The sequence below is a fragment of the Moschus berezovskii genome, chromosome 7 (genome assembly GCF_049115385.1).
Source record: "Moschus berezovskii isolate FMDL1 chromosome 7, NW_MosBer_1.0, whole genome shotgun sequence".
Lineage (NCBI taxonomy): Eukaryota > Metazoa > Chordata > Mammalia > Artiodactyla > Moschidae > Moschus > Moschus berezovskii.
Genome location: NC_142466.1, coordinates 52,038,156 through 52,062,900, shown reverse-complemented (window position 1 = coordinate 52,062,900; position 24,745 = coordinate 52,038,156). Strand labels below are relative to the sequence as shown.

Below are 24,745 nucleotides of genomic sequence, written 5' to 3'. Positions count from 1 at the left end.
ATGAACTCTATTTACCATCTGCTATAAAAATGCAGGCCATGTTAAAAAAAAAATGCAAGCCATTTAATGCAACCGAAAGTAATAATTACTTGGATTACTTTTGGGCACACCAAAGGTCCAACATGAACATCCATACATAATGTACACATGCATTGGTAGAAAAGTCTTGTACCAGTAGAAAAGTCTGCAATATGGGGATGTCACAAGAAAGGTTCCTTAGCATGGAAATCATCACGATAAATAATGTTCTTACCTGGGCAGGAACACACTTTCCACCACATAAAAATCCTGCATGAGAACATCTCGGTCTGGCTTGGAGGTGAGATTACCCACTGTGTATCCTATTCCCAGCTGAATAGCACCTTTGATGGCAGATGATGCAGTCTGAAGGGAAAACAAAGATTTCAGCGTTAGCCTCAATAGTCGGGACCTTGTTCAATACCACAAGTAGCAAAAATAGGAGAGTGAGGTTAGATTTCTTCTCTTGTTCCTAAGCAACGAGGAAACTAGGTTTAGAAAGATGACAGGATGCTTCTTTTGATGGAGAATCCTTTCCAAACATCAAGGACCCTTCCTTCCATGAAATTATTTTGGTGGTTATCTTTCCTATAAATGTTCCTAAGGTCAAATTACTGTCCGAAATCTCCATCTTTCTTTTATTAAGAACTGAGAAACTTTCAATATATAGCACTGTAATTTCTACCAAAGGATAATTGGTACAGTAACATTTTTTAAAAAATCAGAAGTTCTATAACATACCTATGGATCAGGAAGAGTATTTTGTCTTCATAAGAGATGAGAAAGTAAAAAATAATTTCAGCCTTTGGAATACATAAAATTTAATTTGAAAATTGCTTACTAGTCTTGCCAAGGGTCCATAATCAAAATTTCCTTCACTGATCTATAATAAAACACAGAGTTTTGGAAACTTGCTATTTCAAATTTACTGCTTTTCTAATATTATTCCACAGTTAAACTGACAGTGTTAACTTGGAGGAATGACATATATATTTGTGTGTGTGCACACGTGTGCATGTGTATATAAACAGTTTTAACCAACATATTAGGGGAAATAGAATAACTTAACTTAGGAAAATCAGAATACATTCTTCTTAATGGTGCAAGTGTGGCATATTTTTTTACGCCTTGAATGTTTAATATAGTACACACTGGGACAGAAGAGCCTGGCAGGTTACAGTCTATTGGTTGCATAGAGTCCGACACAACAGAGCGATTATCACTCTCACTCAGACAGTGGGAACTAAATAAACACTTAAATCACTGGTTCTCAGTCAGGGGCATTTGACATTGGAGGCATTTTTTAGTCGTCGTAACTGGTGGTGGTAGTGCTACTGGCATCCAGTGGGCAGAGATCAGGAATGCTGTGTCAACATCCTACAATGCACAGGACAGCTTCTCATAACAACAAATTATCAAGCCCCAGATATTAGTGCTGAGGCTGAGAAACCATGCCTTAAAACAAATGCAATAAAGATCACCTGCTTAATAAAAAATATTTCTTTTGAGTTAACGTTTTCACTTAGCAAGTCCAAGACCCATTTCCATCTTCCCAGATGATGCTTTTTTAAAAAAATTTCTTCATGCTTTTAACATCAAAAAATATCTCTCTTCTTGAAAAAAATGTATCCTCTTGATTTCTATGATAGAACACAGTCCTGTGTCCATGTCTACCTTTTCTGATGGTCTCTCATTTCTTCACTAAATTCTCATATTTTGTTTGCTTTAATTGCTGTGTCCCTAAAACTTGGATCCTTGATTCTCAAATTTCCTTAGTTATGCAGATGATCAATCCATTCCTAATGGTTATAAATACTGGCTCCATGCATATGACTCTCAGAACCCACTTGGACACTGTTTTATGGTCACAAACATAGTTCGTACACGTGGCACCAAACCATTATCTTAAAACCAATCCCCCTACCTCTAAGCCTAGTGTCCCTCTCCCTAAGCTCTGTAATCCTGTCACTGAAGGGTGAACCCCAAGCAAACCACATCGTGCGCAGGGTTGGGTCCCCAGGAAATATTTGCTGACTGGGCCTGAGATGGTCATGATCATTCATATGGCTCAGTCACTTCCACTATACAATCAGTAACCCTCACTATCCCATGGAGTCATCATTCAATTGCTCTGCTTATTTCACTGCAAATATCATATCAGCCTTAGTGTGAGGACAACTATAATATCTATCCCCTTCCGTGCAGTTAAGAGAAACATCCTGGGGCTTTTCTTCTTTACATTTGCCTTTTTACTTATGATCCCAGAGCAGCAAGATGGCAAAAGACTGAGAGTCAAGCCCAAATAGTGCAACTAGTGCTTCAAAAACAAAAAGCTGCTATTTTAATCTTCCCACTGCGAGCTCAGCAATGCCACCAGTTGGCATCAGTGACCTTTCGTACCGATAGCTCTGACTTCTGAAGGCTGAAATGAATTTTTCTCATTTTAACCTCACATAAAAATTCAAAAGGTTTCTCTTCTCCTATCCATCACACAGGGCAATATGGCACAGGACGTGACATCAGCATTTGCCAGAAGACACCTACAGTCTGAAACTTTCTATTCCAGATCTATCAACAGATGCACACACTCTCAAACTGTTTTTCCTTCCCTTTAACACACCCCTGACTCTGCTTCCAGAAATACCTGTGCAGTTCAGTTCAGTCGCTCAGTCGTGTCCGACTCTTTGCGACCATGAATCACAGCACGCCAGGCCTCCCTCAGTTCAGTTCAGTTCAGTCGCTCAGCCGTGTCTGACTCTCTGTGACCCTGTGAATCACAGCACGCCAGGCCTCCCTGTCCATCACCAACTCCCGGAGTTCACTCAAACTCATGTCCACAGAGTCGGTGATGCCATCCAGCCATCTCATCCTCGGTCGTCCCCTTCTCCTCCCGCCCCCAACCCTTCCCAGCATCAGAGACTTTTCCAGTGAGTCAACTCGTCGCATGAAGTGGCCAAAGTATTGCAGTTTCAGCTTTAGCATCAGTCCTTTCAATTAACACCCAGGATCGATCTCCCTTAGAATGGACTGGTTGGATCTCCTTGCGGTATAAGGGACTCTCAAGAGTCTTCTCCAACACCACAGTTCAAAAGCATCAATTCTTCGGCGATCAGCTTTCTTCACAGTCCAACTCTCACATCCATACATGACCACGGGAAAAACCATAGCCTTGACTAGATGGACCTGTATTTCTGCTTAATTCAGTCATTTAGTGTGCTTCTTGGGCTGGAACACATGTGAAACATGGAATGCCCAATTCCTTGTTAACCACCCTTCAGTCTTATCCTGGAGAAGGCAATGGCAACCCACTCTAGTACTCTTGCCTGGAAAATCCCATGGACAGAGGAGCCTGGTAGGCTGCTGTCCATGGGGTCGCTAAGAGGCGGATACGACTGAGCGACTTCACTTTCACGCATTGGAGAAGGAAATGGCAAACCACTCCAGTGTTCTTGCCTGGAGAATCCCAGGGACGGGGGAGCCTGGTGGGCTGCCGTCTATCGGGTCACACAGAGTCGGACACGACTTAAGTGACTTAGCAGCAGTAGCAGTCTTATCCCACCCCCAGCAACAGAAGGTGGTCAAAGTTGTAGCAGTCTATATCTGGTATTTGAAAACTTTAGAAAGTCTGAGAATCACTAGGTCATTTGTTAAAACAGACCAAAATCACAGCTATGGAGACAGTGAGAAGATCAGTGCTTGCAGGGGGTTGGGGAGGGGAAGGAGAGCATGGAGGACTTTCAGGGCAGGGAAAACTCTGCACAATTCCTTTATGATGGTGTGTCATGCATGCTCCTTCATGTCTCTTTGTGACACCATGGACTATAGCCCACCAGGCTTCTCTGTCCATGGAATTTTCCAGGCAAGAATACTGGAGTGGGTTGCCATTTCCTTCTCCAGGGGCTCTTCCCGACCCAGGAAGAGCTCGTCTCGAACCCACATCCCTTGAGTCTCCTGCATTATCAGGCGGATTCTTTACCACTGAGCCATCTGGAAGTCCACTTTTATGATGGATACACAAAATTATGAATTTGTGTAAACCCATAGAATGTACTCCATTAAGAGTGAGTCAGAATATAAACTGTGGACTTTGGGTGATTATGATGTGTCCAGGTAGGTCCATCAGTGGTAACAGTGAACCACTCTGGTGGGGGATGTTGACTGTGGGCTGGCTGTGCATGTGTGGGTACAGGGGGTGATGGGAAATTTCTGTATCTTCCTCTCAATTTTTTTGTTAACCTACAACTGCTCTAAAGAACAAATCTTAAAAAAAAATGTCAGCAAGCACTGAAAAACAAGAACCAAAGTGACTTATGGATTGCATCTCCAGCATTTCTGATTTGGAAAGTCTGCAGTGAGGCTCAAAAATTTGCTCTTGCTCTAACGAGCATCAAGAAACTTTTTTCTCCTATGGTATAAGATTGAATTTTGAGTTCCTGAAGGAATAAGATTTTGGAAAGGAGCTCACTGACATCTGTTTAGTTAAATAAAAAAGACAGACTTATAATAATAACTATTACTTTCTTTTCATGCTCCTTAAAATTCAAGTGATCTGAAGACAAAAATAAGAGAAGTCTCAATAAAAGTGAATATTTTTTAATCAACTATTTGTGCCAGGGACTTGACATATGGATAACAACAATAATAATCACAATCGATCATAATTATGGCATATACTTAAAGAGTATTTACTGAAAACATTCTATGAGGCAATCACTATTCTAAGTGCTTTTAGTTATATTAACTCTTCTATCCTCACAATAATCCTGTGAGGTAGGTACTATTATTATCTTCATTTTACTGACTCAAGTAGGTTTAGTTACTTATGCGAGGTCACACGGCTAGCAAAGAAGTGGAGCTGGGACTCATACCTGGCAAGTTTGGCTCCACAGTCCAGATCCAGGTTATAAACAAGAACTGTGCTGCCTCTAACATCAAAATTTCTGACCTCATTTAACCCTTTCAAGGACACTGAAGAGAGGGAGAATCACACCCATTTTACACGTGGGGATTTAAAGCTCAGCAAGATTATATGACTGCCTCTCTCACATTGTTAGCACATGGCAGAGTCTGCCTGCAAAGCCCATGCCGCTTCCCTGTCTCTTTTTTTTCAAAATGAGTCTAGAATCAAAGTCAGAAGCTCTCTTTTAAGCCTGGCTGTTTGACCTCATCAAAGACAGCAGCTGTGTGGGAGCCATGCCTTTTGATGAAATAGGGATAAAATATTTCATTTGCTACTAATCATACTCAATCGTGGGTGAGCCTAAAAGAAACCTGTAAACCACCCGGTAAACCAGTATGAACATCTCTGTTAAAATCACTACTAATAACATGGGGAGGTACAAACAAAAGGAGATATTTTGCTGCCAAGGGAGGATGGCTACCTCTGGCTACCTCAGGGTTTCTTCCTCCCCATCTCTGTATAAAATTAAATGCTTTAGCACAGATTAGCATTTAGCATTGGGCATAATTAAAAAGCATCTTGACTATTTCATGGATATGTCTGATTGCACTGTGGCACATGGTTTTCTAAGTCACCAGCAGTAAAGGCCGCACCACCTGTCCTACTGGACATTAGGCACAGGGACCAAGATGGGAGAAACCACAGTATTTTCTGATACAGTCACTCTTGCGCGAGATGTGTTTTAAAGTTACAAAAACAGTTAGAAACGCTAACGGGAGAGTTTCCGATTAGCAGACCAGTACTCTGATGCTGGGAAAGGTTGGGGGTGGGAGGAGAAGGGGACGACGGAGAATGAGATGGCTGGATGGCATCACCGACTCTGTGGACATGAGTTTGAGTGTACTGCGGGAGTTGGTGACGGACAGGGAGGCCTGGCGTGCTGTAATTCATGGGGTCGCGGAGAGTCGGACATGACTGAGCGACTGAACTGAACTGAACTGAAATCACGATGACTTAGAGCCTGCTCTGTGCAGTGCAGGTTTCTCTTCTTCTAGAACCAGCAGTTCTCTCTTTGTAAACTCGAAGCCCACCAACAAGCCCTCTCAGACCAACATGCCCAACAGACCAGCTAGTCCGGAATGAGTTAGCAGCTTCAAGCACACACACACACACACACGTGGTCCTTCCAATTTTCTGTGTGGCTTTACATATACTCTAAACACCTGATTCGTAACCATTTCCCCTCTGTGCTCAGTGGTGTCTGAATCTTTGCAGCCTCATAGACTGTAGACCACCAGGCTCCTCTGTCCATGGGATTCTCCAGGCAAGAATAATGGAATGGGGTGCCATTTCCTCCTCCAGGGGATCTTCCCAACCCAGGGATCAAACTCACATCCCTTGCAACCCCTGCACTGGCAGGTGGATTCTTTACTACTAGCGTCACCGAAACACATAGGTTCAGATTTCAGAATATAGTCAGAGTCTGTGTTTAATTCAGGACTTTTCAAGGGCTAAGTAGAGGCAACATACTGTTGGATATTACAAACACCTCTAAAGCATGTGATATTTGGAGAAAGAGCCAGCAAATACCACAAAAGCAAATCGCGTATATTTACATTCATGGCTCTTTACTACCCAAATTTGTTCAGGCATGATGGTAATACTAAAAGGAAAATTAATGTCAGCTTGCATTTAGATAATATGCTATGGTTTTCACAATACTACCTTCTAATAACTGCATTTGATTGTCACAATTGTTACGCAGGTAGGTGGGGTTTTAATGCCCATTTTTATTATTATTATTTTTTAAATATTTCAGGTTTATTTTTTCACATTTTATTATTATTATTATTTAATTTATTTTAATTGGAGGCTAATTATTTTATAATATTGTATTGGTTTTGCCATACACTGACATGAATCCACCCCGGGTGTACATGTGTTCCGTATCTTGAATAGCCCTCCCACCTCTCTCCCTTTATCATCCCGCAGGGTCATCCCAGCGCACCAGCCCCGAGCATCCTGTATCATGCATCGAACCCAGACTGGCGATTCGTTTCACATATTATAATATACATGTTTCAATGCCATTCTTATAAAGAAACTTTGACTCTGGGAGATTAACTTGATGAAAGTGAAAGAGGAGAGTGAAAAGGTTGGCTTGAAGCTCAACATTCAGAAAACAAAGATCATGGCGTCTGGTCCCATCACTTCATGGGAAATAGATGGAAAAACAGTGGAAACAGTGTCAGACTTTATTTTTGGGGGCTCCAAAATCACTGCAGATGCTGATTGCAGCAATGAAATTAAAAGACACTTACTCCTTGGAAGGAAAGTTATGACCAACCTTGATAGTATATTAAAAAGCAGAGACATTACTTTGCCAACAAAGGTCCGTCTAGTCAAGGCTATGGTTTTTCCCGTGGTCATGTATGGATGTGAGAGTTGGACTGTGAAGAAAGCTGATCGCCGAAGAATTGATGCTTTTGAACTGTGGTGTTGGAGAAGACTCTTGAGAGTCCCTTGGAATGCAAGGAGATCCAACCAGTCCATTCTAAAGGAGATCAGTCCTGGGTGTTCATTGGAAGGACTGATGCTAAAGCTGAAACTGCAATACTTTGGCCACCTCATGCGACGAGTTGACTCACTGGAAAAGACTCTGATGCTGGGAAAGGTTGGGGGCGGGAGGAGAAGGGGACGACCGAGAATTAGATGGCTGGATGGCATCACCGACTCGATGGACATGAGTCTGAGTGAACTCCGGGAGTTGGTGATGGACAGGGAGGCCTGGCGTGCTGTAATTCATGGGGTCGCAAAGAGTCGGACACGACTGAGAGATTGAACTGAACTAACTGAGGGACTTTCCTGGTGGTCCGGTGGTTAAGAATCTGCCTTGCAATGCAGGGGCGTGGGTTCAATCCCTGGTTGGGGAACTAAGATCCCACACATTGTGGGACAACTAAGCCCATGCGCTGCAACTACTGAGCCTGTGTACCACAACTAAGACTTGACACAGCCAATTAACAAACAACAAATATTTTTTAAAAAGATCCTAAACACATACTCTGTCCTTTGTGCATGATAACCTTACAGATCCATGAACCCCAAACAACTGCATGTGAAATTTTCTGCTGTGTGCATTTTTCCCAAGGAGGAGGTCCAATGCTTTCTTTGTTTCTCACAAGATATACTTTCCCAAAACCACAAAAGTGGAGATTAATTCTAAATCAGAGATGTACACTGACAAGCACCTAACCAGGACGTTAGAAAATGGTTCAGTAACACTTCTAAAGGGGGCTTCCCCCATGGCTCATGGCTTAGCAGTAAAAAATCCACCTGTAATGCAGGAGATGCAGAAGACTTGGGTTCTATCCCTGCGCATTGGGAAGATCCTCAGGAGGAGGGCATCCTTCCTGGAGAATTCCATGGACAGAGGATTACAGTCCATGGTGGGTTACAGTCCATAGGCTTGCAAAGAGTCAGACATGACTGAAGTGACTGAGCACAACACCTCTAAAGAATGAGAGAAAACAATCCTTGTCTGGCTGGGGAGACCCTGCTGCTCTCCTTCATCGCCACAACTCAAGTCCAGTTCTGGGTTCTCTCTCCTGTCTCTGAACCTGAACTCAGGAAAGAAAGCAGAGATTACTTATTTGTCCCAATGAGAGAATTAAGAAAAAAAGGGACAGATTTCACAAAACTGACTGTAGGACTATGGAAATGGGACAGTTTGTGGACAGGCAAGCGGAATGTCTTCTGAAAGGAGGTGGGACCACCTCTTGCTATGGGTTCCTCAACCCATTTCTCCAGTCCCTCCTTGATTTGGTTTTCTACTGCTGCTGTATAAATGACCACAAACTTCATGTCTTCCAACAACACAATGTATTATCTCACAGTTTAGGAGATCAGAAGTCCTAAAATCAAGGTGTTGGGAGGGCTGTGTCCCTTATTTCTTGCCTTGTGGTCCCCTCCTCCATCTTCATAACAGCAGCATCTTCAAATATCTCTTAATCTCCGTCTCCTCTCCGCTTCGGTCTCACATCTCTTCCTCTGATTCTGACTCTCTAGCCTCTCTCTTACAAGAACCTCTGTGACTGCATTGGGCCCATCTAGTTCAAGATCACTTCCCCATCACAAGATCTTTAACTTAATCACACCTGCAAAGTCCCCTTTGCCATATAAAGCAACATATCACAGGCTCTAGGGATTAGGGTGTGGTTGTCTTTTGGGGAGCCATGATTCTATCCTCTACCCTCTATTTCAGGATAGACTTCAGAATTTTTTCCAGTGTTGCCTCGGTAAAGAGAAGAGCTCCCCTTGGAACTCCATTCAGTCACACGCTGTTCATTCATTTAGATCTTCATTCTCAAAGATCTGAGAATTTTCTGTGACCTAAGCACTATGCTAGATGTTGAGGAAAGCATAAATCAAGAAAAAAAAAGTCCTGTTCTTGCCTTCATGAGAGTTTCTAGGTTAATGAGTGAAAGAGATATTAAAGATACACATTCATAATAGGCAGTGATACAAATAACAGGGTGATGTGGTTAGGCCAAAAGTGAGGAGATCCACTTTAGAATGGGGAGAGTTAGGAAAGGTCTAACAGGGAGCATACACAGTCTGAGACATGAAAGATGAGAGCCTGTTAGCAGGTCATATCAACAGACGCTGGCTGTGTGCCCATCATGTGCCAGGCACTCATCTACAAACTGGGGATACAGAAATGACCTGGCCTGAGTGCTTGCCCTCAAGGAATTGAAAGTCACATTAGGAGGTCAGGGGAATCAAATTCCAGGCATACAGAAGCAGCAGTTCAAGAAACTGGAAGCAAATCACTGTAGATGAATTAAGGTGAGCACCAGAGACAGCATCAGAATTGGAGACTGCAAAGATGAGCTGAATCTAGGGCTGAGCCTCATAGATCCCGCTAAGGATCTGATGTGTTTCCATAAGGAAAGAGCTATTGTCTAATCTGAAAATCTGCACTCTGGCTGCCATGTGGAGAACAGACTAGAGAGAATATATGAGGAAAAGTGATTAGGAGGCAAGTGTCATGGTTCATGGATTTGATTGCTGGGTAGGGAAGATCCCCTGGAGGAGGGCATGACAACCCATGCCAGTATTCTTGCCTGGAGAATCCCATGGGCAGAGGAGCTTGGGAGGGGTCATGAAGAGTCAAACACGATTGAAACAACTTAGCATGCATGCATGTGTCATGGTTCACATCGAGATGTGGATGTCTTAATAGTAGGGTGAGGAACAATAAGATGGAAAGAAGAATTGAATTTGTATATATTTGGGAGGGAAATAAACAGAACTTGCCATGAGCTAGAAATGAGGGAGAGAAGAGTACTGGAATGCCTTCTAGTGTTTTCCTTGAGCAGTGGAGAGGACCGAGGTTGCTTTATTGAGTTGGGAAGACTGAGGCAGGAACACATTCTGAGGGGCAGAAGGCCAGTGAGACATCCAAATGATGTCAAGGTACAAGTCTGGAGCTTAGAACAGAGATTTGGACCAAAATTTTGAATTTGAGTGTTTTCAGCATATAAATGGTACTGAAACCCAAAGGGCTGAATGAGTTACCTTGGGAGAGATAAGAGCAACTTGCCGCTGCAACTTGAAGCCCAGGAACTACAACCATCCTGCTCACCGCAAGTAGAGAAAAGTCTGCCCAGCAACGAAGACTCAACACAGCGAAAAATAAATAAATAAAGTTATGGAAAAAAAAGTCCAAGTACAAGTCGAGAATATTTGACAAAATTATTTGATAAACTCTAGTCAATTTATGCTTTTATTTAAACCATATTTTTAAAAATGTTCTATAACTTTAAAAATATTACATTAAGAAAGCAGGATATAAAATACATACAACAAATTCTGAAAAACTCACATATGTCTTATACACATCCACAGAGGAAAGCAAGACAGGAAGGAAATATATCAAATTGTGAGATTATCTCTGGCTTGTGGGATGTTGGGTGACTTACTTTCAAGTCTTGTACTTCTCAGATTTTCTAAATTTTGTGTTACAGTAAGAATGGAAATGTCCTTTCACGAAAGCATCTTTACTATGTTTATAAATACATTTTCAATGATGACAAAGGCATGTTTTGGATTTGCTAATTTTTAAAATGACTTCTTCCCTGGTGGCTCAGTGGTAAAGAATTTACCTGCCAATGCAGAAAATGGGTTTGATCCCTGCATCAGGAAGATCTCCTGGACTAGAAAATGGCAACCCACTTGAGTATTCTTGCCTGATAAAGCCCATAGACAGAGGAACCTTGCGGGGTCATAAAAAAGTCAAACATGACTTAGTGACAACATTTTTTAAAAATCTTATTTTCTTTAGGACAAAGCTTTCATGCTAGAAACCCATGTAACTACTATACTCTTATGAAAGTGAAAGGGAAAGTCGCACAGTCGTGTCCGACTCTCTGTGACCCCATGGACTGCACAGTCTATGGAACTCTCCAGATCAGAATACTGGAGCAGGTAGTCTTTCCCTTCTCCAGGAGATCTTCCCAACACAGGGACTGAATCCAGGTCTCCCGCCTTGCAGGCAGACTCATTACCAGCTGAGCCACCAGGGAAGCCCAAGAATATTGGAGTGGGTAGCCTGTTTCTTCTCCAGTGGATCTTCCCGACCCAGGAATCAAACCAGGGTCTCCTGCATTGCAGGCAGGTTCCTTACCAGCTGAGCTACCAGGGAAGCCCATGACAATATTCAGCACAGGAAATAACCAGTACTTCATAATAACTTTGTGTGCTGTGTGTTTAGTCACTCAGCTGTGTCTGACTCTTTGTGACTCCATGGACTGTACCCCACCAGGCTCCTCTGTCCTTGGGGATTCTCCAGACAAGAATACTGGAGTAGGTCGCCATGCCCTCCTCCAGGTGATCTTCCCAACCCAGGATCAAACCCAGGTACCCTGCATTGCAGGTGGATTCTTTACTGTCTGAGCTACCAGGGAAGTCCATGCTCTGATGAAGTGTAATCATACATCAATTTTGTTTTTGTCACCCACTAAATGTCACTGACCTTCAAAATTTATTCTGGGGTCAGGTCTTCCCTTGCCCTAAGGATGAAATTTCAGGCAAGTCTATGACCCCTCTGGTGACTCTCAGAATAAAATGGTCTGTCTTCTGTTCATATATATTCACAGATCAGTAAAAAGTGTTCTCATGCAGATACTTGGTATGTCTAGCCCATTCATTAATAAAAGCCTTAAATATACTGTTAGTAACCATCTCCCCTTCCCCCACCTGCCCTGGCATAAGCTGGTCACCAGCAGCGGGAAAGGTAGTGGGGAGTTTTTTCTCTATTCTGACTGAATGCCAGAGGAAGCAGCAAAGGTCTTACTTGAGGAGAGGGGTACAGTTCTAAGATGCCCCAGGCATCCAAGGCTCACCAGGGATATATGCAGCTCTCTTTCTATTGTGGGTTGCTTTCAGAGGATCGACAATCACCCCTCCAAATGGCAGCGGCATTTCCCCTTTAGGAAGAACTCATCGCCTCTGGCTGCTAGGTCCACATTGTTCCAGGGCCCTACTTGAACAGGCTCAGTGATGACCACATAGCAGCTGTATCTCTAGTTCAGTGCCCTCAACTGGTCACATATCACTTATCCTGAAACCATGGGAATCAACAAACAGTCCCCCACCCTCCCTAAGAACCCTCTCTTAGCTTTGCTACCATCAGAGCAGCTGACCAACAATTCTCTTGTTCTTTCAATATCCCAGAAAATACTACAGTCCACCGCATCCTCCAGGCTGCAGGGGTTGTATCACATGCATAGAGGTCTCACTGAAGTCCCCTGCACTTAGGCATAAGATGATGGGCCAACCCTCCCCTGATACCTGCCCCCATGTGAGAGTAACTCATGACTTATCAACAATCACTCCAAAATTCCTTTTCCCGTCTCTGCATTTTGCATGGGCCAGCTAAGCTCTTTCACAGCCTGTGGGGATTGCTGAACTGGTCTTAGGCCACTTCCTTCCCCAAGTTCCTCGTGGTGACTGGCACCCGACCTTGCAATGTAATTAAAAAGTCTGCACCCTTTCAGCCTGTAGTATCCTCAACTAATTCACAGGTCCTGCTGATAAAATGTGGGGTGAGGGTTTCCCTGGTGGCTCAGTGGTAAAGAATCTAAGAATCTGCCCGCCAATGCAGGAGACACGATTTGTTCCCTAGTCTGAGAGGATCCCACATGCCACAGAACAACAAGGTCTATGCACCACAATTACCGATCCTGTGCTCTGGAGCCCAGAAGTTGCAACTACTGAGTTAAGGTGCCACGACTACTGAAGCCCTTGGGCTCCAGAGCCTGTACTCCATCTGCAACGAGAGAAGTCACTGAAATGAGAAGCCCGAGCACCACAACTAGAGAGGAGTCCCCTACTCTCCGCAACTAGAGAAAAGCCTGTGCAGCGACAAAGACCCAGCACAGTCAAAAATAAATAAGTAATTAATTTTTTAAAAAGTGAGGTTGTGGTCAGTGGCACCAGTTGGTTTCTCACTGTGTTCCTTTCCATTTGTCGTAAGATGGTCAGAGTCATCATTCTCGAGCTTTTTGTTTTGTTTTTATGATCACCTCCAGCATAAATGGCAAGCCACTCCAGTACTAGTGCCTGGAAAATCCCATGGATGGAGGAGCCTGGTAGGCTGCAGTCCATGGGGTCGCTAAGGGTCGGACACGACTGAGCGACTTCACTTTCACTTTTCACTTTCACACATTGGAGAAGGAAATGGCAACCCACTCCAGTGTTCTTGCCTGGAGAATCCCAGGGACGGGGGAGCCTGGTGGGCTTCCGTCTGTGGGGTCACACAGAGTCGGACACGACTGAAGTGACTTAGTAGCAGCAGCAGCAACCAGCATAAAAACCTATTTTTTTTTCCCCACTACGTGTAGAAGTGGACCTCGATTCCTTGTTTGGTCTTCAAAATTTTTCTACAATCTAATTCCTACTAATGCTAATTGCAAAATACATAAACTCCCAGATGCTAATGTCAGTAAAACAAACAAACAAGCAAACACACCCCTGAAATCTGGTGTCTTCATTCAACACAAGTTGATTGCTCAGTCAGGCACAGTCTACTGGGTATATCCCCGACTGGGGCTCTGCTTCCCTCTGTTGAGTGGCATCCTGCATTCCTACGGCCCTGTCCTCCCCTAGGGTCTCCAAATCCTCCAGCTGGCTGACAGGAGAAGCAGGAATGGTGAAGGAACACCCACTCTCCACTTCTGACTACCTTTGCCAGAGGTCATCGTGCAGGGTATTTACCCCAGGTCTGCTCCTCAGCCTTTCTTCATTCAACTCTGTGTCCTGGGACATTCCCTGAACAAGTGCATTAAAGCACCTCCTACCCTCCTGGCTTCTAATTGGATTTGGCCAATGGGATGCTTTCACAGAATATTGGAGAGGCTGGAGTGTGATGTCAGGGTTTGACTCAGACTGGTGTGTCCTTCTGAAGGTTATGGCTCCTCTCCTTTCTTGTGGACCTCTCCATACGGCTCCTATTCTAACTCCAAGAAACTGTACCTTTCTCTCTCAGGCCTAAGAGAGCTTACAGGGTAGAGATGGGCCTTATGATACTACACTATCCCTTGTAGTTTCCTTACTCACTCCTGCATCTTGGCAAACAGTGCCTTTCTTAAACTCCTTTCAAATGATCTAACTGGAGTCTGCCATCCATTTATTATCAGATCCTCTAGCTAAAGATGGGCTTCCCAGGTGGCTCAGTGGAAAAGAATCCACCTGCCAAGTAGGAGACCTGAGTTTGATCCCTGGGTCAGGAAGAACCCCGGGGGAGGAAACGGCAACTCACTCCAGTATTCTTGCCTGGGAATCCCAAGAACAGAGCAGCCTGGCGGGCTACAGTCCAGGGGCCACACAGAGTTGGACACGAGTGAGTGTGCCCACATGTATCACTAAAAGTAATGTCCAACTCTTTGTGACCCCAAGAATACTGGAGTAGGTTGTCATTTCCTTCTCCAGGGGATATTCCCAACTCAGGGATCAAACCCAAGTCTTCTGTTTGGCAGGCGGATTCTTTACCACTGAGCCACCAGGGAAGCCCCAAGATAATGAGCCACTCGTAGTTGATTAGCAAGGATGAACCACATGGCCTCACCAAGACACAAGAAGAGCTGGCTTTGCAGCTACTTTCCAGATCCTGCTTTGCTACAGAATAGGGACCACAAATTCCGGTGGACAATTTGCTGTTTAGGCTGCACAGTCTTGACAGTCTTTGCACAAATCTACATCTTCAATCAAATTCTCCTGCTAACTTGCTATGTGATTCCTGGTCTCCACCCATGCTGATCCCCCTGTCTTCAATGTTGTCTCCATCTTCCTTTGCTCCCCGTTGAGTCTTCCAGGTCCAGTTCTCCATTAGTCTCTGCACACAGTGTCTGCTCACCCAGCAGCTGGACATGACTACTCTCCTCTTCCAGTACGAGTGGTTTCATACTTTGGGGTACTGTTACTTTCATGGCTGGCAACTACTTTTCTGATACAATTTCTGCAGTCATTGACATTTTCAAAAACAAGAATCCTGGATTACCATTATAATGATGTCCTCCGCTGTGCCTGCATGGACCTTCTACGTGTGAAACTGCCTTATAACAAGGTCATTCTGACACATTAGGCACTCAACAACTTTGGAAGAAGCCCAAGACAGATGCACTTTCTGTGTAATTTTTCCTTATTGCTAAGCAGCCGTTATAACAAGATCCCAGTGTATTCACCTGTTTGAAGAAAGATTCAATTCTCTAAATATGCTAGAAAAGGCAGAACAAAGAGCACTTAATTTCGTGTTCTCTTGTAAATTATTTTCCCCTCATTTATATGATTGGCAGTGAAGCATATACTCTCACTGGAATGGAAAAGCATATTAAGCAAACATTTCTCATTAACAGAAAAATACTATACTCAAGGTGTTCAGCAGTGGCAAATTATGCACACTTAATTGCCCTTAAAAGAGACATGCCATCAACTGTAGATGAAATTTGTGATTTGGGACAGAATGGCATTATGAATGCTGCTATATTAGTCTTTCAGAAATATTACAGTGTAGACTGAGATATTCATCATAAATGTGACACAGTGCAAGTACCCTTAATGCTACACTCAACACTAGGGGGAAAAAGCTGCATTTGTTTGTATATTCAAACAAAAACAGTATTTACTTGATGCAAATTCAAATTTAGGTTCAATAAATAAAAATAACAAAGGACTGGATTTTCATCTTCCTAGAATCAGAAACACCTCGGGTCTCGAGTATTATATTTCCTGGTGAGGGGGTTGTCAATTTTAAAGAGAAACTATTACATCAGTGCTAAGCACTGCTTCTGGGGGAACAACACAATGTTTATGGCAGATGTTGCTAGTTGTCCCCAATATCCGTTCACCCCTCTTGTTTAGAAGTTTTTCTCAGAAAGGGTTGACTTCCGTCCTCCAGAAGACATGGAACAATGTCTGGAGACAATTTTAGCTGTCACAACTAGGGAGTGTTACTGACATCTATTGGATAGAGGCCAGGGATGCTGGTCCTACAAAGCACTGGAGAGGCCCCACAACAAAGAGTTAGCCAGTCCCAAATGCCAACAGTGATAAGATCGAGAACCTGTTATATGGTAACTGAAGCTCGAATTGGGTAGTTGTTAGGTTCTCTTGCGGCTAGGTGTAGTCACGTGTCTAATTTCTGACCACTGAGATGTGAGAGAAAACGACGTGACCAACTTCCCAGTCACATAGTTAACACGGAGGAGAATGTTCTCTGCAGCTGCAGTGGCCAGAGCCTAATCAGCCCTGATTGATCTTATCTGGAAGCTGTACATTGAAGACAACAGAAAAACAAGATTGAAACCTGGGCACCTGTGACTCTGAAGAGGTGGTAAATTACCTCTAACTGTTACTTGCTGCTGCTGCTAAGTCGCTTCAGTCGTGTCCGACTCTGTGCAACCCCATAGACGGCAGCCCACCAGGCTCCGCTGTCCCTGGGATTCTCCAGGCAAGGACACTGGAGTGGGTTGCCATTTCCTTCTCCAATGTGTGAAAGTAAAGTCGCTCAGTCGTGTCTGACTCTTGGCGACCCCATGGACTGCAGCCTACCAGGCTCCTTCGTCCATGGGATTTTCCAGGCAAGAGTACTGGAGTGGGGTGCCATCGTCTTCTCCGGAACTGTTACTTGAGAGAGAAACAAACCTCAACTTTGCTTAAGTCACAGTTACTCAGGTTCTTGCTTTTACACATAGCTGAACCTATACTCCAGGCACTTATCAATGAACATACGACCAAATGCTTTTTAGCTGAAAAGTGATGCAGACTCAGAGATAACTCAAACTGAAAGAGAAATGCCTGCACAGATAGTATTGCTTAATTAAAAAACATAAAATTGTAGCCCACACTCATTGAGGAAAAGTCAGACAACTCTTAACTATAGAAAGTAAAACACAAAAGTACCCTTTCTCAATCTCCCTCTTCAGAGTTAACTACTGTCAATTCTTTGGTGTGTATCCTTCCACACATATTTTCTTTATAATAACACATTGAAGACATTAATACAAGCACATGTATAGACATTAAACTTTTTTAAAACGGGATCTTATTATTCATGCTCTATCGCATTTTGTGTTGTTTTACACAATATCCTTCCATGTCTATCTATACAGATTCTCATTTTTAATAATTACACAGGTTTTCAAGTTTGTATGTAAACACAACTGCTTCAACTACTCTATTGGTAGACACTGGGGTTCTTATTCTCTTTTTTTAATGGCAAAATATTCTGTAATGTACATCCTTGCTCAAATAACTGAACATTTCTTTCTTGCAGATTTCTGCAGCACTGATTCCTAGAAAAAGAACTGCTGAGTTAAAGGATATGCACATTTATACTTTTGTTGGTACTGACAAAATGACCTCCAAAAGAAATTTCATTAAAAAAAAAAAGACTTCATCAGTTTGTATACTAATCAACAGAAGAATGAATTTGGCCTCAAACCTTCATCAACATTGTTATCATTAATACTGTTAATTTCTGTGAATCTTGCTGTTTTAGTTTCCATCTTCCTGATCATTAATGAGGGAGACCCTCTTTGTGAGTTCCTTGTGTTATGCACCTTTAATGTCATACTCTTCTTTAGGTTACACATTACACGTTAATAACATGCTCAATTAATTTACATCAGTTAAACTACATTTACAAAATAATCACCCTGGAAACTCTAAAAAGAATAAGATTCCATGCCTGCTCTTCAGTATTTTTACTGTTGAACTTCAGGCTCTCACAGGGCAACAGCTACTGCTGTTCTTCGTCATCTACCAAATAGTTCTTCTTTGTTCCTTTTTACTATAACAAAATCTTGCACTTCTCTAGATAGCTTTTCCAATTTGAAGTGGTACTTCAGAAGAATTTATGCCCATATTCACAATTTAAAAAATGCTTCTTTGCAGTAACAAATAAGAGATGTACTCCATAATCAGCTCATAGGGACAGGGGATTCTTTTGGAGGAATATATACCAGCAGCCTGGGGGCTGTTTGGGAGGTTGAGAAACACACCTGTTCAGAGAGATACAGAGAAACTGTACAAGTGCATGTTTAACTGTCCCTTCAGAGTCTTACATTCCTGTTGTGAGACGCAATCAGGTCTCTCGAACTGGAATTGTAAGCACCTTAGGGGAGTATCTTTCTTACCAAATATCTGCTTCATTCCATTTAGGGAGGAATAAATGGGGCACACTGAGACTGTTTCATCACTCTGTTAGCTAGCTGGCATTTTTCTGGGAGTTCACTGTCATCTGGGCTTTCTTCTGAGTGTATCAGAGCCATTTTCTCCTTTAGGTGCATGTATTGTCAGAACAACTCAACACAGAAGGTAATGATTTACCTAATATCAAACTGGTTCAGAAAGACAAAGAAGTATTCAGAGCCACACAGAGAGGAAGTGATAAAGCTCTTAAACCCAGATCGCTTAACCTGAGTTCATGTTCATAATCGTCACATCTAACATCATAACTGGACCTAGAAACAGAGATATCAGCTTTGCCAACTGGGTCTTTCAATTCAGCACAGGCTCAGATAAATTCTATGGTTAGCATAACTACTTGTTTCTTGGCTCTGTGGGCCTATTTCCAGACAATATCAAGTCAGCTTCTACTCTTTTTTATTTGTATTTTCCACTGACCAGCAAGGTCATGGTTAACTCTCTGTGCCCAGAAGTGTGGAGGTGGGCAGGGCCAGGGCCAGGCCAAGCCAAGCCTCACTCCTCCAGAGTTCCCAGGAGTTTGACAGAACTCTGCCAGTTCAGGTACACAGAGACATGGGCACCTGAAGGAAAGGCTTCCTAGATAGGGCCAGAGTAGAAAAGTTTCACTGCAGTATTGGCATTTTGGAATCTTTAGAAATGGAATTAAAACCTAGGCGTGTCTACCAACTTTCCATAGGGCAGCTAGAGGATAAACCACCAACCCCTCCCCACCCAAAAGAAACCCTTGAGGAAACTCCACTCTCTTATCCATCCTTCCCAGCCTTCTATTAGACCCATCTATACTGAGAGGATATTAACCCCTGCCCCACTTACACCCCTACCTTTTTATGCTCTTGCTGCATATGAAGACAGATAAGAGACACACACATACACACGCACTGCTGTTGTTGCTATTTCAGAGGATGGGAGGGGATAATTGCAACTTCTTAAGGGAGACTAAGACCTGCAGGGAAATTTAATATACTTTTGGAACTACCAGTGGTATATAAGAGATTGTTGTTCCATCTTTTATTATCAACTTCAAGAGACCTCAAACCTTTCCTTTCACTCCACTGACTGACTTCTTCAGCTTTTAAAAGAAGATTGTATTAAGGAGGAGAAATAATCCACTATCTCTCAATGCTCAGTAGTGTCGGCAAGGCCATTGGTCACTATTCTGCAGTTAATTAATTCAGGAGGGCTTAACTGCTGTATCTTTACTTGAATAAACAGAACAAAAACAGAAATGAAACTTCTTCCTAGGGTGCTGGCAAGAGTGGGAGTCACTGGGTTGTTTTTTTTCCATTTTTGCCTCAATTTGTATTAGTCATAATGTTTTTAATAACTAAGTTTGCTGATCTGTAAAAAATGATTAAATGAGAAAAATAATATATGGTATAGAAGCAGGCCTAGAAGAAGTAAAAATAGCTTAGCTTCTTTCAAATCTCTTCCAGCTTATTTTTTGCCCCTTAGTTTAATTTTCAGGATAAACTCTTTCAGTGGGCCAGAGGGGACTTTTATGAATATATATATATACACACACATATACATAATAGCATATGATATCATAATGTATACATAACATATCCCAACATGTGTTACAGGAATAAATAATCTTTATGGAAAATAATACTCATATGCATATATGTTTTTTACAGAAATAAATAATATTCATGAAATAGAAAGGCAAAGCCCAAGGATTAAAGATCTACAAGAAAGGAAGGGGAAGTCTTATAATTGCTGAATGAGATGGAATCATACATAAAACAAAAATAATTTTACAAACTGAAAATACAGTAATCTCTATAGACTGATAATGAAAAGCATCGTTTGCTAGAGATGTGTTGTTTGTCAATTGCATTGTTTGTTTGTCCTATGCATTGGAGAAGGAAAGGGCAACCCACTCCAGTGTTCTTGCCTGGAGAATCCCAGGGACAGGGGAGCCTGGTGGGCTGCCGTCTATGGGGTCACACAGAGTCGGACACGACTGAAGCGACTTAGCAGCAGCAGCAACACTCCTTATAGAACAAAAGCAGCAGCTGTCAGAACTAAGGAACGATGGATGCTGACAAAGGATTAAAAAAAAATGGCTGCTCTTTAAATTTCTACGATCAAGCTTTTTTCTGAAAGAAGGAAGAGTGAAGCTATTCCTCCTTTCACAATTAAGTTAAATGACTGTAACAGTAATTGTTAACAATGTTATTACTACTTGCTTGGTGGTGCTGCCCATATTTTTGGTAAACCACAGAACAATGCCAAGAGAGTTTTTAACAAAGAGATCTGAAATGTTAATGCTAGTATTTATCTGATGGAGCTTTACAATTTGGAATTTAGGTGTTTCCTTAATACAAAAAGGTTGGTTCTAAGTATTTAAAGGCCCTAATATAAAACTTTCTTTTGTGAGATAAATATGGACACATACTTTTATAATACTGCCTTAGATTCCGCTGTTATTGTTTTAAGTGTTTATTACAGGCCAAGTTATTTGCATTATTGATTTCTCACCATAACCCTATTATTTCCCTTTTACAGGTAAATAAACTGAAGTTCAGAAACACTACATATCTGAAAGATAAATTCTAGGTCATTTTTCACAAAAGACTATACAATTAAAATGTACAGACAGAAATATCTGAGGCTACTTATGTATCTTTCAAGAACCTCAATAATCAAGTTAAAGTTAGGGATAGTCTGAAACACTGTGCACAGTTTCAAGTAGGGATTTAACATTCTTTGTCCATGTAACTAACCTCTATATTTTGAGATCTGGGATTACATTGTATTCTCCTTTAGAATCATGGGACCATTTCCAAAATTCTCTTAGAAACTCATACATTTGAACAACAATAAAACCCTAGCCATTTTAGGAGCTCAGGACTTTCCCATCTGTTGGCAGCTCCCTCGATTCATGTCTGATGGCTTTTCCTCCTTTGCCTCTGGATCCCTCCCATCAAGGCCTTTCAAATAACTGTGGTTTTCCTCATCCTAGGAACGAGGATTAGTTTCTTCTGCCAGAAAAACTCCTTAGGTCTCTAGAATAGAAACACTATCAAAACCCAGCTGGACACCAGGGCTGCAACTGAGATGGAATGGGAGAGTCCCTGGCCAGGGGACTGCCGGTCACTGAGGCGAATGTGATGGACTGACAGCAGCCAGTACTTCTTCCTGCATCCCCGAGAAGCTCTACCATGGGGCCCTGCCTGCCTAAGATGCTTCTGCATTCACCACACTCCAGGTTGCTGGAGAAGCTTCTCCCAGATCCTTTCCATGGCACCGTGCCACCACCTACTGTCCCAGGCCATCTCCTCCCTCCTCTCACCTAGAGCTGGGCACTGGGAATGCAGGGTGAAGTCCAGACACGTGAAAAGTCCAGACTGGAGGTTCCTAGCTCTACCACCAACCAGCCTTTTCACCAAACGCAGAAAAATAGAAGGAAAAAAAATATTCACAGACAATGATTACTGCCCTTATTTCATAAAGCCCACCGTATTAACAATTGAACATGAACAGACATTTGGGATCAGCGATAGGCAGAAAAACCTGAGTTTGGGGCCCCCTCTGCTACCAGGGTGGCTGGAGACTGAGAAAGTTAGTGATATAACTGAGCATCAGTTTCTGCCTCTGTAAAATGAAGGCATTTGACTAGACGATAGCCAAAATCTCTTACCCACATAATATTCTCCAAGTCAACTTTCTAATTACATTCATTTTGCAGTCTATGCAGTCATCAACCCGAAGTCACTTGTTCTGCAAGGTTTAACGTATTGCATTCCAACATTTTCTGCTTTTTCCACCCCTTACAGTTGCTCCTTAAAAAACATAACGTAAGTAATTGCATCTTGCCTACTTTAGATTACAACCCTTCATGCAAGTAAGACTGATACTGAGAAAGGAGAACAGGGTAGTCATTTCTCACAACAGAAGGAGGAGGAAGCAACCTTGCTTCACCCACATGCAATTTCCAGAAGCCCCAGCTGGGTAAAGGCTGAGGGTGCTGCTTATGTGTTTGGTCCTTTTCTTTTGAGCTCAAAGTGTTTTAAAATTGATTGTGATGTTGCCTAAGGTCATAAAAGTTGGTGTCAGAGTTACCAACAGATAAACACCTAGTTCAGGATTCTTCCACTGCATATGCAGTGCCTATGTCAGGATTCTTCCTACAGGATTCCTACAAGAATCTGTTCAAATGTATGAGGTTCTAAGAGAATTTTGGAAATGGTTCCATGATTCTAAAGGAAAATACAATGTAATCCTAGATCTTGAAACCGCAGTTACAGATTCAGAAAACTTTCTGGATTATCAGCTGATGTGACTGTTCTCAGCAGGTTTCTTAGAAGCTCTTGATTTGATCCCAACAAACCAGCCTTCCAGTGGCCCAGCTCAAGATGGATCACTGATGGCCCCAGCTGGTGAATGACCTGCTATTACAAAGAAAGTTAAGTGACCCACAGGCCATTGCTCAATAGAGGGCTGGTTCCTTCCCTCTTTCTTGCTAACAGTTAGAGGAAACTGTGGTGCGTTTCTGCAGCCCAAACCTCTGACCCTATTCTCTCTCTCTCTCCCCAACTATGCTCACCTGTCTGCCATCTAACCACAGTGCCTTGCTCAATGACTGCACAGATGATGTCAGATGGATAAAGACCATCTCAACACTAAGATTCTATGATGCTATGGAAACATCAAGCCTAATGTGGGGGTTCTCCCTCTTTAGGCGCCGCAGTAGCTGACTCTCAGGATGCAAATAAGGAAGCCAGTTTTCTGTCTAGAAATTTGTGTTAAATTCCGTGTTCCTTGAATTGCTATAAAAAAGCAGATCCTCTGGCTGATTCCCGACCTTGTCCTGACCCACACCTCCAGTGCTGGCTCTTCCAAGTCAGCTTTGAAACAACCTGGTCCTGTGCACAATGCTTTCACCCTTTTTCCAGCACCAATATCTCACCCTTGACTTTAGGCAGCTCTGTGGAGGGTTGCTTAGAAACAGCTTGGCTTGTGAAACAAACATACCTGGTATAGTATGTGGCTTGGGGGGAAATTTCTACAGTCCAGCTGGGTAAGAAAATAGCTTTTCCCAAGAGGAGCAGTGTTTCACTGTGAACTGAAGGGGATGAAAGCAGACCCAATCTCTTCAGTCAGCCACCACTAACCAGGTCTGCTAGACAAAAGTACAGGGGATCCTGAAGCCAAGCACCAGCACACATACTGATGAGTCTGCATCACCAAGCAGTGTCAGCTTCATGGGAGGGGAACCACCTGCCACCAGTCCCACAAAATGAGCACGATTGGAAATACCTGTCTCGAGTTCATGATTTAATTTGTTTGGAATTTAGCCACCTGGTAATGGGGAAAAACCTAACAATATGGAAAGCTGCTAAAGATTCAAGAAGGAACAAGGAAATACAAATCATTCTTATTACACTCAGTGCCCGAGCAGAACACAGTATACAGGCCGGGTTCCGGCAGCCTTTTCATCACTTCTTCCCCCTGGACTCTTCTCCCTTTTCAACTATTGCTGCCATTGTAGGCTTTGCCAAGACTTGACAATGCTGAGGCCCTTACCAGCCATAGGGTCCCCTGAATGGGCTGTTTTTGTAAAGAATGGATAAGAGTACAGCATTCATTAGTCTCTATATTCTTAACTATCTTCTTTAATACTATGTTTGCTTATGCAAATTATATCATGATCCCCAAACAAAAACAATACATCTAAACTGTCAACAACAGAATTCATAGCTGTGAAGAGCAGAGGGAAGCTAACTTTCAATTAAGAGTCACTGAGAATAGAGGCCTGAAAATGGGCACACAGGGGCAGTTCTGGGACTGTGGGGCAAACTTACTCCTTTACCCAACCAGGTTACAGAAACTTCCTCAAGTCATATATTAAACTGACATGTTTATTCCACAAGCTAAGCTGTTTCTAAATTAACCAACTCTTTACATAGCCTTCTAAAGCCAAGTATTAGTTAAGTCATAGATTCCCTGAGGCCAGGGTTTCTCAACCTTGGCATCACTGACATTTTAGACTGGATAATTCTTTGTTATATAAGTGGGGGTCTATCCTGTACGATGCTATACGGTGTTCAG

The 24,745-nt window shown here is 42.7% G+C and overlaps 1 protein-coding gene across 3 annotated transcripts in view; it reads right to left on the bottom strand.

The window, feature by feature from the left end:
• The window catches only part of PIP5K1B (phosphatidylinositol-4-phosphate 5-kinase type 1 beta), a 356,657-nt gene that overhangs the window by 184,333 nt on the left and 147,579 nt on the right, over nucleotides 1-24,745 (bottom strand). For all 3 annotated transcript variants that reach the window (XM_088837923.1, XM_088837922.1, XM_055428357.2), the window contains one exon: nucleotides 254-384. In XM_088837923.1, coding sequence (XP_088694049.1) covers nucleotides 254-384 — 131 coding nt within the window. The remainder of the gene's footprint in view (nucleotides 1-253; nucleotides 385-24,745) is intronic.